Here is a 15,503-nt window from a genome sequence, read left to right as displayed (position 1 = left end):
CTGGTTCCTTTCCAGTTGAATCTGGCAGCTGAACCTCTCCTCCCCCTCACCTGACAGGTGCAGAGGCTGGCCAGGGAGCCCGCCCGCTGGCCATGGGTGGAAGCAACAGAAGCCTCATTAGCATCTCAATTAAAGGTGAGCAAGGTAGGGGGAGGGTCTGAGGAGGAGTCTGAGCTGAGAGTTCCCCGAAAGGAGGAGGGCCCCTGAGGACAGGTGACACGGCAGTTCTGGGACTGGAGGCAACGGCAGGAGGGCTCAAAGAAGAGTCAGGGCCTGGGGAGGGACAGGAAGCCGACAGGCAAGGAACCTGGGAAACAGAATGGCAGTTGAGAGCCAGAGATCTTGACCAGGGAGAAGGATCCTGAACACAAAGCCAGGAGGGCAAGAAAAGGAAAAAGGACAAGCCAGGATGAGTGAGACTTAGGTGGGGAGACCAGGAGAACAGGAAAGGCAGAAAAAGGGAGATAGATGGAGGAGGACAGAATGAAGGCCTGGGAGGGTGAACGGAGGAGAGAATGAAGGGAAGGTGAAGAGGAGGCGGCCAGCCCCAAAGGGACTTTCCCCTCCCCTACAGGACAGCAAGCAGAGGGAGCCCCAAGTGGGCTTCCAGGAGGACCTAGGTCCCCTCCCTGGAAGGGCAGGGCAAGGGTACCCACAGGTCAGCCTCACCCCACAGGTCGTGGAGAGGGTTTTAGTGGGAGTACCTCCTGACACTCAGCATGAAGCACCCTTCTGTCTCTCCCTCCTGGTTTCATCCTCTTCCTTCCTGACACGGCACCATCACCCCCTACCTTGTCCAGGCCAGGGAGGGGCCCAGGTGAAGCTGGGGGCTAGGCGGGGCCCTAGGACATTCTGTTCTTTTTTATACCATTGGCTGCCAGGCCAGGAATGTGGTGTAATGTCCCCTGTTGTGGTCACGGGGTTACAGGAATGTGGGCACTAAGAGGCAGGCAGGGGACGGGCAGGGGCACTTAGGCACAGACCGGGAGCCCAGGGACAGCAGGCACCGAGGGGGCAGGGATGGATGTGGGCAACACTGGGTGTCCAGGAGGAAGAGGGTAGGCAGGGCCAAGTCTGCACCAGTCCTGGAAGGAAGGAAAAGCTCATTGGTAGGGACTTTGCCTCCAAAGTCTCTTCCCCAAACTTAATCCAGCATAAAGAGTGAAGTACCAAGCAGTGAGCAGGCAGAGAGGGAAGGGTCTGAGAATGAGGCCCCAGAAGAGGGTCCACACAGCTCAGGCCCCTTGTGACAGCCAGAGGTTGGACACTTGCGGACCCTCAGCAGGCAGCCCAGAGTGGCCTCCTCAGAGGAGCAGGCACAGGTGTCCCTACGATGAGTCCAGCATAGGCACTGACTGATATAGACTGATGGAAGAAGACAGGCCAGCAATAGAGTAAGACAGGGATTCCAGCAGCAGATATAAAAGCCCAGTGCTCAGTGAGACTGGGGAGGGAGGGAGAGACACTAACCTGGAGACACTCAGGAAGACTTCCTGGTGGAGGAGGCATCTCAGCTAGGTCTTGTGAGGAAGGAACAACAAAGACTTTAGCAGGCAAAGAAGAGGGAAGCAGGAAACTCCAGGCTGACAGTACAACTTGGTTGCTTTCTGTCTGGACAGTCTCTTGTGGCCTCTTAAAGTGAGAGATACTGTCAACCAGGCCAAACCAAGTCCCATTGCTTCCTCTGATGCCTGCTGGGGACACCCACCTGGGAAGGGAAAGGCTGTCTTTTTCTTCACTTTCCAGAAGAATAAACTGACCCTGCACGGAGATAAGCCAGTTTTATGAGGACACAAAACAAAATAGCAGACAAGTGAAAACGGAATCAGAATTCTTCTCTGGGGTTGTCTACGTAGGGCTTTTGCCATTTACTTCCTGAGATAGACCGGCCACAGACCCCAGGGAAATCAGGGCTTCCCCTGGGCCTGGATTTGAAAGCCAGGAAGGTTTACACACTCACACAGAGTCCATGAATTCACCAGCAGTCTGATCCTGGATTATCTCCCTGGCTCTGTAAAAAGCTCTCTGTACTGTCCCCACCTTCCCATGAGACCTAGACACCCCTAGAAGGTCCATTCTTCCTTAATGGAGGTCCTTAAACTAGGACGATCCTACCTACAAATGGGATAGCAGTGCCCTGCCTATTTGATCACAAAGGTTCTGAGAGACTCCCCCCCTGCCTTTTTCATTTGCTACCCGGTGCCTGCAGCTCCACTGCTGGCTTAAGGCAGCACAAGCAAATCAGTGAGTTCCTTTCAAGGGCTCTGGGAGAAGAATCGCAAGGGCCTGGTCTGGGAGTGTGGTGTCCCTGTAGCCGCCTGCCAGGGAACAGGCTGGCAGCGTGTGCTCAGAGACCCAGTTGGATCTGGGATCGGCCAGAGCAAGCTTGTTGTTGTGAGAAAAACAGAAATCTGAAACCTTCACTTTTGTCATAGCTCCATTTAAAATATTATCTTTTGAAGTGCGGAAATAATACCCAAACACATTTTTGTGCCAGTACAACTTTCCAACAATACAGAAGTATACAGAGCAACAAAAGCTTTTCTCTGTCCCATTCCTTTCCCACCCCTCAGCCCAAGGGGAGCCATCGTAATTTGCGTATCCATCTATATCTTTTTGTGTACTTGCTTGTACAGACTTACATGTATTTTTTTTAAATATAGTTTTTTTCGTAGATGAGATGTTACAGGTTTGTTCTATGAGTTCCCTTTTTGCCTGTAAACTCTGTGACTTTGCAAATGGCACTTTACTTTTCTGAAAGACAATTGCAAAAGGGGGTAGAAAAGGCAGCTCATATGGTGGCAAAGGCCCTTTCCAGCTGACTCTGCGTCTAGCCCCTTGCTTAACCCATGAGAGGGAACTGAAAAGCCCAGAGATGCAAAGTGACTTGCCCACAGTCACCCAGGAGTTACAGGTGCAGCCAGGTTGAGGGCTGAGCTTCCCCCTTCCAAGCTCAGTGTCACTCTCCTAACCTCTAGAGAAGTTAGAGGTTAGACTCTCATTCTGTGGGGGACCCAGGGACTCAGGACTTTGCAGCCTTTGTCTTGGAAGCTCCCTCAGCCCCTCCCAGAGCTCCAGCCCTTCCTTCTTTGCCTGGCTGCCTTCCCCCTCCCAACACCAGCCACCCCCCAGCCCTGTGGTGTGGCCATAAAATGTGCAGTGGCTGCAGGGAGAGAAGTGAAACGAGAGGGTCCGCAGTGGGATGAGGGTTGTGAGTTCAAAGGGTCTTCCTGCTTCTCGCTGTCTGGGGAATAAAAGACAGCAGAAGTAATCATGTTCTCCACCACACTTCCCGACAGAGCCTAGTTTAGGATGCTATGGCAGCACTGACATCTGTATACTATCATTATCCTGGTGTGCACGTGTGTGCATTGCGTATCTGTGCATCTACGTGTGCCTGGGTCATTTAGGGATCTCCGAAGATAGGCACCAGGCGTATTCATCTCGGTGGCCCCACTGTGCAGCTATCACTACTTGCTGACCCACTGTGCAAAAAAACAGAAGAAAGCATTTGAGGTAAGACCCGAGGCTCGTCTTTGACAGAGAGTGACGTATGTGAGAAAGCATCCCCAGTACAACAAACCTCCTAATTTTCTCCAGTCACCCATTAATTTTTGGTCTATTAATTTACCTAAATTTTAGTCACCTTTTCCATTTCAGTCTCTAGCCTTTATAGTGTAAAAATGAGTCTCTTGTTTAAGTGCAGCTTTTTCCTTCTACTGCTTGGAGACCATTGGCCTCTCCACAGCGGCCAGCCATTGTGGAGAACAGTGGTGCTTTCACCTGTATGAATTTCTCTTTAAAATGATGTCGCAGAACATCGCTCCCAGCCACTCCTTGTCTAGCCACCCACCAGGAGGCTTAGAAGGTCACCATTAGAAGTTTATTCCTTTGGGTGAAGGCAGGAATTACCAACCTTGGCACTGGTGACAGACAGGTCATTGCTGTGGGGAGTGCTGTCCTGTGCACTCGAGGCTGCTTAGCAGCACCCCTGGCCTCCACCTACTAGATGCCAATAGTACCTCCTGAGTTGTGACTATCAAAAGCCCCTCCAGATGTTGCCAAATATCTTCTGAGGGAAAAAGTCACCTTACTTGAGACCACTGGGCTAAGAATTGTCACCAGTAATAATGGAAACACTCTGGAGAAGGACGACCCTCATTAGTTACACATTCCTCAGTGTTTACCAGACCCCTTCCAAGGGCACCGTTGCCTACAAGCAGCATGGAGGAGAGGGGGAAAAAGAGTATTTAGAAGAATTCATTCTCACCAACCCCCTTTTGGATTCTTCATAGACCTGTGGGAAGAATCCCCTCTAAAGGAGGCTTGGGAGAAGACCCCCCCCCCCCCACCACACACATTCTGAGGGCCCATGGGGCACTTAGTCCAGGTCCGGTGTTGCCCAGTGGAAACCAGTGACACTGTAATGAAGCGGGTGAAGAGCACGAAAGGAAAGAAGCAGAGACAACGCCCTGGTCACAAAGAACTCATGGATTCCTCGCTCCTGTGAGTCTCCCTTCATCCTCTTGGAGAAGGCTGAGTAGGCATAATAACCACTTATCGATAAGATTTGTCAATCATGGTCCAGCCCGGAAACAGGAAACACTAAGTCTTTCAAACAGAGGAAATTTAACACAGAGAATTGGTACACAGCTGATGGAAAAGCCTGCAGGAGACAGTGAGGCAACCCAGAAAACAGCAAAGCAGGAAGCAGCTACCATCTCTAGGGCTGGAAAGGCAGCAGGGTAATGTCACATTATAGACCCAGAGCCTCCAGAGCTATTTGCTAGGAACTGAACAGTGGGGGCTGCCTGGTAGGATATGGGATTATGGGAGGAGAAAGGAAGAAACACAACCAACTGCAGGTGATATTAGAAAGCAAACGGGGAGAGGGGGGGGAGGATGGGGGGGGAGGTTGGTGAAACAGCCTGACTTCTTCCTTCTTTCTACTCACCTATCCTCCACCTACCTGTCTTCCTATTGGCTGGACCTACCCAGCAGCTAGAGTGAAAAGGGGTCTGGGAAATGTAGTTTCCAGTAGTGATACAGCTCCGAACAAGGGAAGGGTGGAGCACAGATCTGCAAGGAAACAAGCCATTGAATGGCACAAATAAAAGAGCCCCACATAAGTGAAGTGAAGGGGCTAGATTAGAGTTCCTAGCTTAGGGCTCTTTCCTTAGGACCCAGAGAGTCACTGCAGGCTGAAGTGGGAGCACTAGACGGGCAGCAGAAGGAAGGGTATGTGATAGTCCAGCCGGCTGGGCTTGAAAAGGGCGTGAGGTGATGCATACTGCAAAGCACCCAGGGAGCCTGGACTAGAAAGGGCGTGCAGGAACATTCTGGGGTGTGGGAAATGTTTGGGGGAGGTGCACGGGATATAGAAAAGTGAAAGTCATTGATCTGTGTACATAAGATGAGTGTGCTTTCTGCACTCCGTCATTTATATGCTGTACCTCAAAAGAAAACGAGTTGCTGCCACTTACAGTAAAGTCCTGACATATTTTCAGATGAAATGACATATGTCTGGGATTTGCTTCAAAATAATTAGGGGAGATTAGATGAATGGGGGAGGATGGTATGGAAGAATAAGAGTGGCCCTGAGTTGAAGCTGGTAATTCGCAATACTATTTTCTCTCCTCTTGTGTATGTATATTTATGTGTGAATTTCCACAATAAAAAAGTAAAATGGAAAAAAGAGGAAAAAGGATCTAAGCCCACTACACACACACGCACATTTACACACTTAAGAGCTCAGTGACAGTCTAGTCCCAGCCCCCAATTCCCTTGGCCTGGAGAGAGCTGCAACCCTGAAGAGTGCATGCTGTGCTGATATTTCTTCTTTTTCCAGGAAGCCTTGGGCTGTTGTATAAATGCAGCAGAGTGCAGGTCCTACGCCTGCCCAGGGGGGACAGGGAAATGTCTAAAGTACAGGCAGGCCGCTTCACCCTGCGCGAGCCCTCCTTCCCAGGCACACTCCTGCACCAGGACTTCCCAGGTCCATCACCTTGAGCCTGCCCAGCCAGTCAGACCAACCAGGGTAAGGATGAGCACTGAACTGGGCTCTCCAGGGTGGGGGGCGGGGATAGTGCCAGGTAACATATCTCAAGAGAGTAAGTCAGCCCCTCACACTAAGGGAGGCACCCCTGAACCACAAGGAGTCAGTGTGGTTGCTAGAGTGAGCTGGGACCCAGAAATCGGTAGCCCTGTACTGGCCACGTGACACCAAGGCACCATTCCTTTGTTCCAGAAATATGTGCTGGACCCGGGTATGCATCTGACTCTGTGCTAAACGCTGGGAACCCAGACTTAAAGATTCAGCCCAGACCGTTGCAGAGCTCACAGTAAGACCATGAGCTAGTAAGCAGCAGGTGCCAGAGAGCAGTCTGCATGGGAGCCATGCAGCTTGGGGTGAGTATGCCCCGTTAAACTTCGAGAACAGGTGGGACTTAGCCAGGAGCACAGAATCTTAGAGACCACAGAGCCTGACATAAGAGGGGAGGGATGAAAGGGGAGGGGATAGGCAACTGCAAGTCATTCCAGGGGCACCGTGAATGGGCTCCAGGGAAATCATGAGGGAAAAAAGGGACAGTCACTAGACTAAGCCCCTCTGGAATCCTGGTCTTTTCTTCTCCTTCTTCTTTTTAAGATTTTATTTATTTTTAGAGAGAGAGGAAGGGAAGGAGAAAGAGGGAGAGAAACACCAATATGTGGTTGCCTCTTGTGCACCCCGTACTGGGGACCTGGACCACAGCCCAGGCATGTGCCCTAACTGGGAATCAAACCAGTGACCCTTTGATTTGCAGACTGGCACTCAATCCACTGAGCTACACCAGTCAGGGCCTGGTTTCTTCTACCTGAGCCTCTGCCTCTTCATCCTTTAGGTGAGGGGGCTAGATTGGTTGAATCCCTTTGAACTCCCGGCTCCCTCCAGTTCAAAAGGATTCACAGGCTCCTGTGTGAGGAAGCTGGGACGGAGGGCTGGAGGGCTGCGGCTGTCCTACTCATTGGAAACTCAGTCTACCCATACTCCCCCTTCTCTAAGGACAGGGGAGCAGGGCTGCCCCCTCTGGAGTGTCTTGTAGGTGACCTGTGCCCATCAATGTGTGGACTGGCTGGATCAGGGAAGGGGGAGGACTGGCTGGTTTGTTATTCCTTTGCAATTTATCTTTAAAAGTCACACAACAGGGCAGAAACCAGAAGTCCAGATAGTCTGCCATCCAGAACTTCCGGTTTCCAGGTGCTGCGCCTAGCTGGCTGTCACTAGGTCTCTGCCCTCTCCGTGTTCGGCAGTCCCAGGCCCCCATTTTTCAGATGTGGCACCGGTCTGGACGTGGCTCTGCCTTGAACTCCATCTCTTCTTCTAAGTTCTGCCCCAGCTGGCCTCGTGAGGCTTATCTGAGGATTGTCCACTGGCTCTGCTGCCCCTGTCCCACCAGCTTGGCACGTCCCTGCAGTCCTCCTCTCCCATTCAGGCTTCCGAAGAAGGGAGGAGGCCCGGTTCCGGCCCCGCTGCCCTCACGTGCTTTCCCGGCGGCCCCCTCCCACTCTGCATCAGGGCAGCCAAGCCTGTTCCTCTTCCCGATTGCAACAGGCGCGGCCTCAGCTCCCAGCGCTCCCTGTCCCCGCCCCGTGGCTGGCGAGTTCCACTCCCACTTCCTGAGCCTGGCCGCTGGAGCCCTGGAGGCCAGGCCAGGCCCGGCCGCTCTGGCCCCCCGGGGGGTACATCAGCCTGAGTCCTGTCCCAGCCTCTGAGCTCCGGAGGCTGCTGCCACCACTGCCCAGAAGGTCCAGGCCTCCCATCTTACTCCTAGGCCCTCCACCCATTTGGTCGACTGGCCGCCATGCGCCGGCCTTGGGCCGCCTCCCCCCGGGGCCTGGCCTGGGGGCCACTCATACTAGGCCTCTTCGGTCTCCTGGCAGCATCCCAGCCCCAACTGGTGAGGGAGGGGCTGTGCAGGTGGGTGGGGGCAGTCTTGGATAGGGAAGAGGTGTCTGGGCAGCTCCCTCTCTGGTGTCTCTGCCCTCCCCAACTAGCCCCTGAATAATTCTTCCCCTCTTCCATCTCCCCCTGGAGGTGCCCCCATACTACACGGAGAACCAAACCTGCCGGGACCAGGAAAAGGAGTACTACGAACCCAAGCACCAGGCCTGCTGCTCCCGCTGCCCCCCAGGTGAGAGGCAATGGCGAGAGGAAGCCTGGGACCGGGTGGCGTGTTACAGGGGACTCCAGCCCACCTCGCTGCCTCAGGAAGAAGGCAGACACCATCTCCTGGGAAACACAGCTGGCAGAGACTGAGTGAGAGACACTGGCCATCCCTCCTATGCAGGCACCGAGAGGACAGACCCAGGGTCACACAGCCGGCAGCAAAAGTAAGGTGGAACCCTGGTCCCCTGACACTCCAACTGCCCCACTCACATTCTAGGCACTCATGTCTCAGCTGAATGTGGCCGCGGCCAGGATACAGTTTGTGCCACGTGCCCTGAAAATTCCTACAATGAGCACTGGAACCATCTCCTCTCCTGCCAGCTGTGCCGACCCTGTGACCAGGGTGAGTGGGGTGTCCCTGGGGAGGGCTGGGATACCCTGGAGGGCAGCCCCTCCACTGAGCTTTCTTGTCTCTCCACAAGTACTGGGCTTCGAGGAGACTGCACCTTGCACTAGCAAACAGAAAACCCAGTGCCACTGCCAGCCAGGAATGTTCTGCCGCCTTTGGGACTGGGAGTGTATCCACTGCGAGCCACTCTCAGACTGTCCACCAGGCACTGAAGCTGAGCTCAAAGGTCAGAGGTCACTAAGGGCAGAAGGTAGGGAGGAAGCTGGGTGCCAGGTGATCTTGAATGGGGGCAGGGAGCCCACACAGGATACTGTGTGCACAGGGAGCCTCCAAGTAGTTCTCTTTGGCATAAAAAGCCTCTTCTCCCTCCCCATGAAAGGCTCACAGAAGGGATGTATATGCAAAGAAATGGTACTGGGACAGGGGCAGGGACAGTGTGGAGGGTCCCCTCAGCCCTGGGGAAACTGAGCAAGGGGGAGATGAGGAAAGGTGCTGGATGCAGAATGAGCTGGGTGCACAAAGAGGGGCCATCCAGTGGGCGTAAAGGAAGCGCACAGCTGGGCAAGAGGCTCCTTTTGCCCACTCATCCTGGCTGGCCTTGCCTTTCTTGCCAGGTGAAGTTGGAGAGGCTGGTAACACCTGTGTGCCCTGTAAAAAAGGGCACTTCCAGAACACCTCCTCCCCCAGCGCCCGCTGCCGGCCCCACACCAGGTGAGTGTGGCTGTGTTCCTCCCACCCACCCAGAAGCCCCAGCTGCTGACAACCCCACCCCAGTGCTCAACTCTATAGGGCCCTCCTTGCCACTTGCCCCTTCCAGCTGTGTGCCCTCCTGAGTTGGGCTTTTCTTTCCTCCACAGGTGTGAAGACCAGGGCCTGGTAGAGGCAGCACCAGGCACCAACCAGTCTGACACCAGATGCAGAAATCCATCAGAGACCCCCGAGATGCCAGGTGAGGGGCCAGGGCTGAGGGACATGGCAGGGTGGTATCTGGGAAAATGCCTTCATTCCTCCCATCTGAAAAAATGGGGAAAAGATGAATCCTTCCCTCTCAGAATGGGGACAAGAAGGAAAGTTCCTTCAAGAGAAATTGGAGTGTTCCAGGCCAGCTTACTTACACACACACACGTACACTACACATTTTAAGTCACGTATTACACATATAGTATAATATTATGCCAAGAAGCACTCCCACGCTGATATGTAACTATAACTGACATCACTGCCACCATTTGGGACACAGCACCATCATATAATCCATTTATTAGGCTGCATTCCTCCTTATTAGGTTACACACTTTCTCATTAGAGAGATAATTCCACATTTGACTTTTTTTTTTGGTTTTGTTTTTATGTGGAGTACTGGTTTCCTAGCCTAATAGACAATTACAGGATGTTTCTAATGATTATAATCATTATTAATGGGAGGAGAGTTTATTTTATTAACTTTTTTAATTAGTGAAAATGTGTAATCCTAGCTTTCATTTACTCAGAGCAAGTACGTCAGGCACTCTGTGAATACTTGACATTCACCGATTCATTTAATCCTCTTTTTGATCCTCCGAAGTAGTTCTACTGTCGTCCTCACTGGCAGGATACGGAAAATGAGGGTCAGATGTTACGTGACTTGCCCAAGGTCACCCATGTGGTAGCCGGTGTTGTGAAGACCTGTCCTCGGGTCTTTTTACTTTTTAATGCACACGCACTGTAGGGTCTTAGAAAAGTCAGGTGCATAAACTAAACATCACCCACAGAACCATCACCTGGAGTATCCACTCTTTAAAAGTTTTTAAATACATCTTCATGAACACTTTTCTTTGTATATCTATCCATACACATTTTTTCTAAAAGCGGTGTTATTTGAATATATTATAACCTCGTTTTTCATTCATTTATATCATAAATATTCCCATGTCCTCTTATTAATGTTTAACTATGTGTCAGATACGATTGGCATTTCAGAGAGTCTAACCTCCTCATTTTATATATGAAAAAAATTGATGCTCGAAGAGGTGAAATGACTTAAAAAGTCACACAGCTGGGCAGGAACCCAGGTGTCCAGGACTCCAGGCCCAATTTCTTCCCATGCTTCCCATTCTGTACTCCCTTCAGCCACAGCTTTGGGTGGACTAGCGAGGGCCAACGCCAAGGATGCAAATGCCCAAGTCTTCCTGACCTTCCTCAGGCATGGACCATGGGCACCAGACTCCGTGCTATGGATGGCAGCACTGAGGCCCATAGAAAGACAGAAATTATCCCCTGTCCCACATCGGGTCCTGAGGAACCGAACTCCCAGCCTCCTGTTCCCACTCCCTCCTGGAACCTGCAAAGGCGTGGAGGAGACCTTGCAATTCCTAGTCTCCCAGGCAACCCCAGGCAGAATTCAGAATGGAGGCTCCCCCACTCTCCCACCTCTGTGAACACCCCGCAGGTACAGAGGGGCCTTCTCAGTTCCTACAGTGGCCTCTCTGTAAGAAGGGCAAGGCCACAGCAACGTGGTTCTAGCCAGTGGCCAAGCCCCACTCTCCCTGACCTGCCTCCCACCCCACTTCCAGCCCTTAAAATCGACCACCCAGGCTCCTGTCCTCCCACAGCTGGGACCTGCACCGCTCCACACACCTCCATCCATGACAGTTTCTCCTGGCTCTCAAGAGGTCCCCCCAGGTCCAACTGAGTTCCCCTTCTCTGCAACCCAGGGAAGCATTTCTAACTCTGCCTTTAGGAACTCCAACAGGACTAAAAGGGGAAAGCTGCTCCCTTTTCCTCTGCCCTTCTTGCCCTGTCATGCTGCCTCCTGTTTGCTGCCCTGGCAGGAACTATGCTGGTGCTGGCCATTGTGCTGCCGCTGGTCTTCTTGATGCTCATCACCACCATCCTCGCCTGCACCTGGAAGAACCACCCCCCTCTCTGCAGAAAGCTTGGTAGGAAGGGGCTGGATGCAGGCAGGGATGCAGGGCAGTCGTCAGCCCCAGCCCTGCCTGGATGGGGAGGTGGTAGGAGGGTATCTTGAGCTTCCCCAGGACAACCTACCTGCCCTTCCACACCCTCAAGACTCCCAGTGCCTGTCCCCAGCACAGACATCATCTCCACCCAGCGCCCCACTCTGAGGCCGGAGATAACAGTAACAATAGCCTATTGTGGGACCCCAGGCTGGGCAGCGACACATTGTGGTGGGTTGTGGAGGGTAAAAGGCTTGGGGTCTGAGGTCTGCCAGAGGCCCAACACCCATCTCATTTTCATTGCAGGATTCCTGCTCAAGAGGCGCCCAGAGGTAATGAGGAAGGCTGAGGAGGCAGCAGGAGGGGCAGAAAGGGAGAGTGAACAATGTGGGGATAGGCAGGAAAAGAGTGTGCAGGCTTCACCATTCATTCATTCACTCAATGAATACTTTTTAGCATACCATATGCCAGGCACTGCTCTAGGCACGTGGATACAGCAGTGAGTAAAACAAAGTAACTGCTCTCCTGGAGCTATATGCCAGTGAAGCAGGATAAAGTGAAATAAATACGTATCAGGTGGCGATAACTGGTAAATAAAGCAGGGTGGGGGCAGTGGCTGCCAGTGGTAGAGGATGGGGGTATATTATCTCAGTGGACAGAGAGGGCCTCTTTGATGAGCCGGTATTTGAGCAGACAGCTGAAGAAATGAAGGCATCGGGGTATCTGGGAAAGTGCTCCAGAAAGCAAGAACATCGAGTGCAAAGGCTTGTGGCAGGAAGCAGGAGAAGGAGCAGAAGGGAACCCCAGGCTGCCTGAGCTGGGGTAGGGTGTGCGAATTGAAGAAAGATGGGATCTGAGACTCACATCATTTGTTGATTTTCTGCTTCTCTTCTGCAGGGAGAGGAATCCAATATTACTGATGGAAACTGGGAGCCTCCAAGCGTCAACCCACATTTTCCTGACCTCGTAAAACCACTTCTGCCCATCCCTGGAGACTTACCTCCAGCCCCAGCCTGGCCCCCAATGACCCCAGCTTTGGAGGAAGATGTTGTACAGCAACAGAGTCCCCTGAGCCAGGCCAGGAAGCTGGAGGCTGAACTCCCAGAGCATGGTCAGAAGGCCCACGGTGAGCAGCCTGCAGGGACAGGAGATGGTGGGGGAGATGGGGTGGGAATGATGGTGGGCAGGGAGAGAAAGTGTGAGGCAGGCAGAAATGAGAAGATTAAAACAGAGGCAAAACAAAGACTCTGACAGCCAGCCAGTGTACCAACTGGAAAGGAAGAGACTGCAAAACCCAGAAACAGACATGAATGTAGAGCTCAAGAAACCAATAGCAAATGAGAGTGGGAACAGAGAGGAAAGGGAGAAGGCAGAAGAAGGGCCTTCAAGAAGCAGGGGAACCGATGCAGGGGGCACACAGGCCTTCTTCCCTCAGTGTGCCCTCAGCCCCTCTCACTCTGCCTCCCTTCCCACAGGTACCAATGGCATTCATGTCACCGGTGGGTCTGTGACTGTCACTGGCAACATCTACATCTACAATGGGCCAGTACTGGGAGGAGCACGGGGCCCTGGAGACCCCCCTGCCCCCCAAGAGCCTCCATACCCCATCCCTGAAGAGGGTGCCCCTGGTCCTCCCGGGCTCTCTACACCCTACCAGGAAGATGGCAAAGCTTGGCACCTGGCCGAGACAGAGACACTGGGGTGCCATGCCCTCTAACAGGGCCAAGGATCCAATTTGAAACCCATGCCTCATGGTGTCGGTAAGAAGCCAGAAGAAGGGAGGCATAAGAGCACCTTCTCACGGTGGCTGCCCTACCCACACAGGATTGACAGAGGGCCTGGGTGGAGCTCCTGAGAGGCAAACCCCAAGGGGCTGGACCTCAGACACGTCTTCGAGAGCGGGGCCAGGCACTGGCTGGGTACGGTGCCCACCACAGGACTCTCACCACTGCCTGAGCAGGCCCGGACTTCATTGCAGACCCTCCTGCCCACCAGGGCTGCGCCAGCTCAGCTTCAGGCACAGACAGAGCACATGGTGCCTGCTGCTGCCCATCCTGGCACTCTGCACCCAGAGCATGGCACAGAAGGGGGCCAGCCACGCGGTCACTTGCAAGGACATCACTGGGACCTCTAACAGATCCGTGGCACTCATCCCCAAGCTTCAGGGGCGCTTTGAGGACCCACACTTCACATGGACTGAGGTAGACCCTGTATGAGGATGGAGTTACATGGAGGATCACCCCTCCCCTCCTAGAAAAGAAAGGGAGTCGTTAAAAACTGCGGTTTGGGGTAGGGTTTCTAGGTGAAGGGAGAGTTTCAGAGGGGGAAGAAAATGGCAAGTGTATTTATAAATTGTAACCACATGCAAATAAAGTGGAGATTGAGACCTAGATCATTTCTTTTCTGGGGATTCACACAAAAATTCTATTCCATTGGGCAATGTCAAGGCAAAGGTCAAAACATTAAAAGGTAATCCCACAAAGGTATTTCTATGTGGGACTGGTGCATGTAATTCAGTTAGTAACAATATTAGCCAGTGATCACTGATAATGTGCCCGGCAGCGTTTAAATGCTTGACAATAACAGTTTATGTCAAGCATTATGTCCTCACAACACCCCCCTGAGCTAGATACTATTAGTGTTCCCATTTACCAGCTGAGGAAACCGAGGCACAGAAAGGGTAAGCACGCCCCCTTTCTGCAGTTGCAGAAAGGGTCAACTGCAAATGGCAAAGTTGGTATTTGCGCCCCGTTAGTCTGGCTCTGGAGGCTTTGGGTAAAAACGCCACATACCACACCCTTCCAGAACTTCTTTACACGAGTAAAATGGGCTGGTTTTCTTAAAGAACCAGACCTCCTGCATGTTCCGCAGGCGCGGAGTCACAGCCACAGTGCAGAGAGTGAAAAAGTGCTCTGTGGGGTTGATGGAAGGGAAAACACAACTTGAGACATAAAATGCGAGAGGCCAAGTCCCCATCCTGCCGGTGCAGAGACCTGGGCTGGACTCCTTTCGCTCGGAAGGAGCACTCATGGTTTTAACTTTGTTTACTTGTTTTTGTCTTATTTTAATTTTTTACCCAAAAGAACTTTAAATCTTCTTAAGGTCTCTTATTTGTAAATGTCGGGGCCCCCAGAATTTATTTACCATGCTGCCCGGTGGAGACGATCTTAGCTTGAAGGACTGTGAGGAGGACAGCTGCCAGCTGACTGCTCCTTCCATAAAAGGTCACCATCTGGGTCCGATGTTAAGAGCTCCGTTGCTGGGGCCTGTCACGATGGTGTGCCATAAAACACACACTCCAGGAGTCGTCCGATCCAAGTGAAGGGAGGGTTATTTAAGGTTGACCACGAAAGGGTTCAGTCCAACTTCCTGGGCTGAGAAGTAAATAATGGTGAGCTGTATCTAGTTTAGACAGTTAAATGCTCCTGATTTGCAGTATGCTAGAGCCAGACAATGAGAATCCTTAATAATCGTTCCTATGTGTTCAGATAAAAAAACAAATTTCATACAATTTGCAGCAAAGTAAAAGGAAAAGCATTTTAAAGAAGTGGTGCTAAGGCACAGTTCTGTGCGACACCACTCCAGTTTAGGGTTACATCTGCCTGTATTAACTTGCTAGGGCCGACATAACAAAGTACCGCAAATGGGGGGCTTACACAACGAAAAAGTATTTTCTCACAGGTCCGGAGGCTGGAAGCCCAAGATCAAGGTGTCGGCAGAGCTGGCTTCTCCTGAGGAGGCCTCTCTCCTTGGCTGGCTGATGGCTGTCTTCTCCCCAGATATTCATAAGGTTTTCCCTCTGTGTGTGTCTGTGCCTATCTGTGTCCTAATCTTCTCTTCTTGTAAGGACACCAGTCATATCGGATTAGGGCCCACCCTAAGGACCTCACTGTAATTTAATTATCTCTTTAAAGACCCTACCTCCACAAACAGGTCCTGTTCTGAGGCACTGAGGGTTAGACCTTTAACACATGAGTTGTGGGAGACACAGTGCAGCCCATAACGCTGCCCGT

At 52.3% G+C, this 15,503-nt stretch overlaps 2 protein-coding genes and 1 long non-coding RNA gene across 4 annotated transcripts in view; 2 read left to right on the top strand and 1 right to left on the bottom strand.

The window, feature by feature from the left end:
- Nucleotides 1–41: 41 nt before the first annotated feature.
- Nucleotides 42–7,172, top strand: LOC112321958 (uncharacterized). The gene is made up of 5 exons (XR_002976576.3): nucleotides 42–135; nucleotides 3,411–3,516; nucleotides 4,296–4,506; nucleotides 5,849–6,037; nucleotides 6,248–7,172. It is a non-coding gene; the product is annotated as an uncharacterized lncRNA (long non-coding RNA).
- A 447-nt stretch (nucleotides 7,173–7,619) lies between these two features.
- On the top strand, nucleotides 7,620–13,880 carry LTBR (lymphotoxin beta receptor). Its single transcript, XM_024579568.4, has 10 exons — nucleotides 7,620–7,937; nucleotides 8,075–8,171; nucleotides 8,424–8,549; nucleotides 8,629–8,781; nucleotides 9,170–9,266; nucleotides 9,413–9,504; nucleotides 11,365–11,472; nucleotides 11,797–11,822; nucleotides 12,388–12,616; nucleotides 12,966–13,880. The coding sequence occupies exons 1-10, from the start codon at nucleotides 7,842–7,844 to the stop codon at nucleotides 13,205–13,207; spliced, it is 1,266 nt and encodes a 421-aa protein (XP_024435336.1). The 5' UTR covers nucleotides 7,620–7,841; the 3' UTR covers nucleotides 13,208–13,880.
- The window catches only part of VAMP1 (vesicle associated membrane protein 1), a 48,332-nt gene continuing 45,955 nt past the window's right edge, over nucleotides 13,127–15,503 (bottom strand). For both annotated transcript variants that reach the window (XM_045186831.3, XM_024579184.4), the window contains one exon: nucleotides 13,127–14,864. Coding sequence is in view for 1 of the 2 variants with exons in the window: in XM_024579184.4 (XP_024434952.1) it covers nucleotides 14,821–14,864 (44 nt within the window). In the remaining variant the exon portion in view is untranslated. The remainder of the gene's footprint in view (nucleotides 14,865–15,503) is intronic.

The sequence above is a fragment of the Desmodus rotundus genome, chromosome 3, assembly GCF_022682495.2.
Source record: "Desmodus rotundus isolate HL8 chromosome 3, HLdesRot8A.1, whole genome shotgun sequence".
Classification (NCBI taxonomy): domain Eukaryota; kingdom Metazoa; phylum Chordata; class Mammalia; order Chiroptera; family Phyllostomidae; genus Desmodus; species Desmodus rotundus.
Note: the sequence above shows the minus strand (reverse complement) of the source record. Positions and strands in the feature narration are given on the sequence as shown.

What these genes read in the sequence shown, in the direction of transcription:
- LTBR (XM_024579568.4), top strand. Translation starts at nt 7,842, where the DNA reads ATGCGCCGGCCTTGGGCCGCCTCCCCCCGGGGCCTGGCCTGGGGGCCA. An exon ending in CACTGAAGCTGAGCTCAAAG is followed by an intron (nt 8,782 to 9,169) that starts GTCAGAGGTCAC and finishes CTTTCTTGCCAG; the next exon opens with GTGAAGTTGGAGAGGCTGGT. An exon ending in CGCTGCCGGCCCCACACCAG is followed by an intron (nt 9,267 to 9,412) that starts GTGAGTGTGGCT and finishes TTTCCTCCACAG; the next exon opens with GTGTGAAGACCAGGGCCTGG.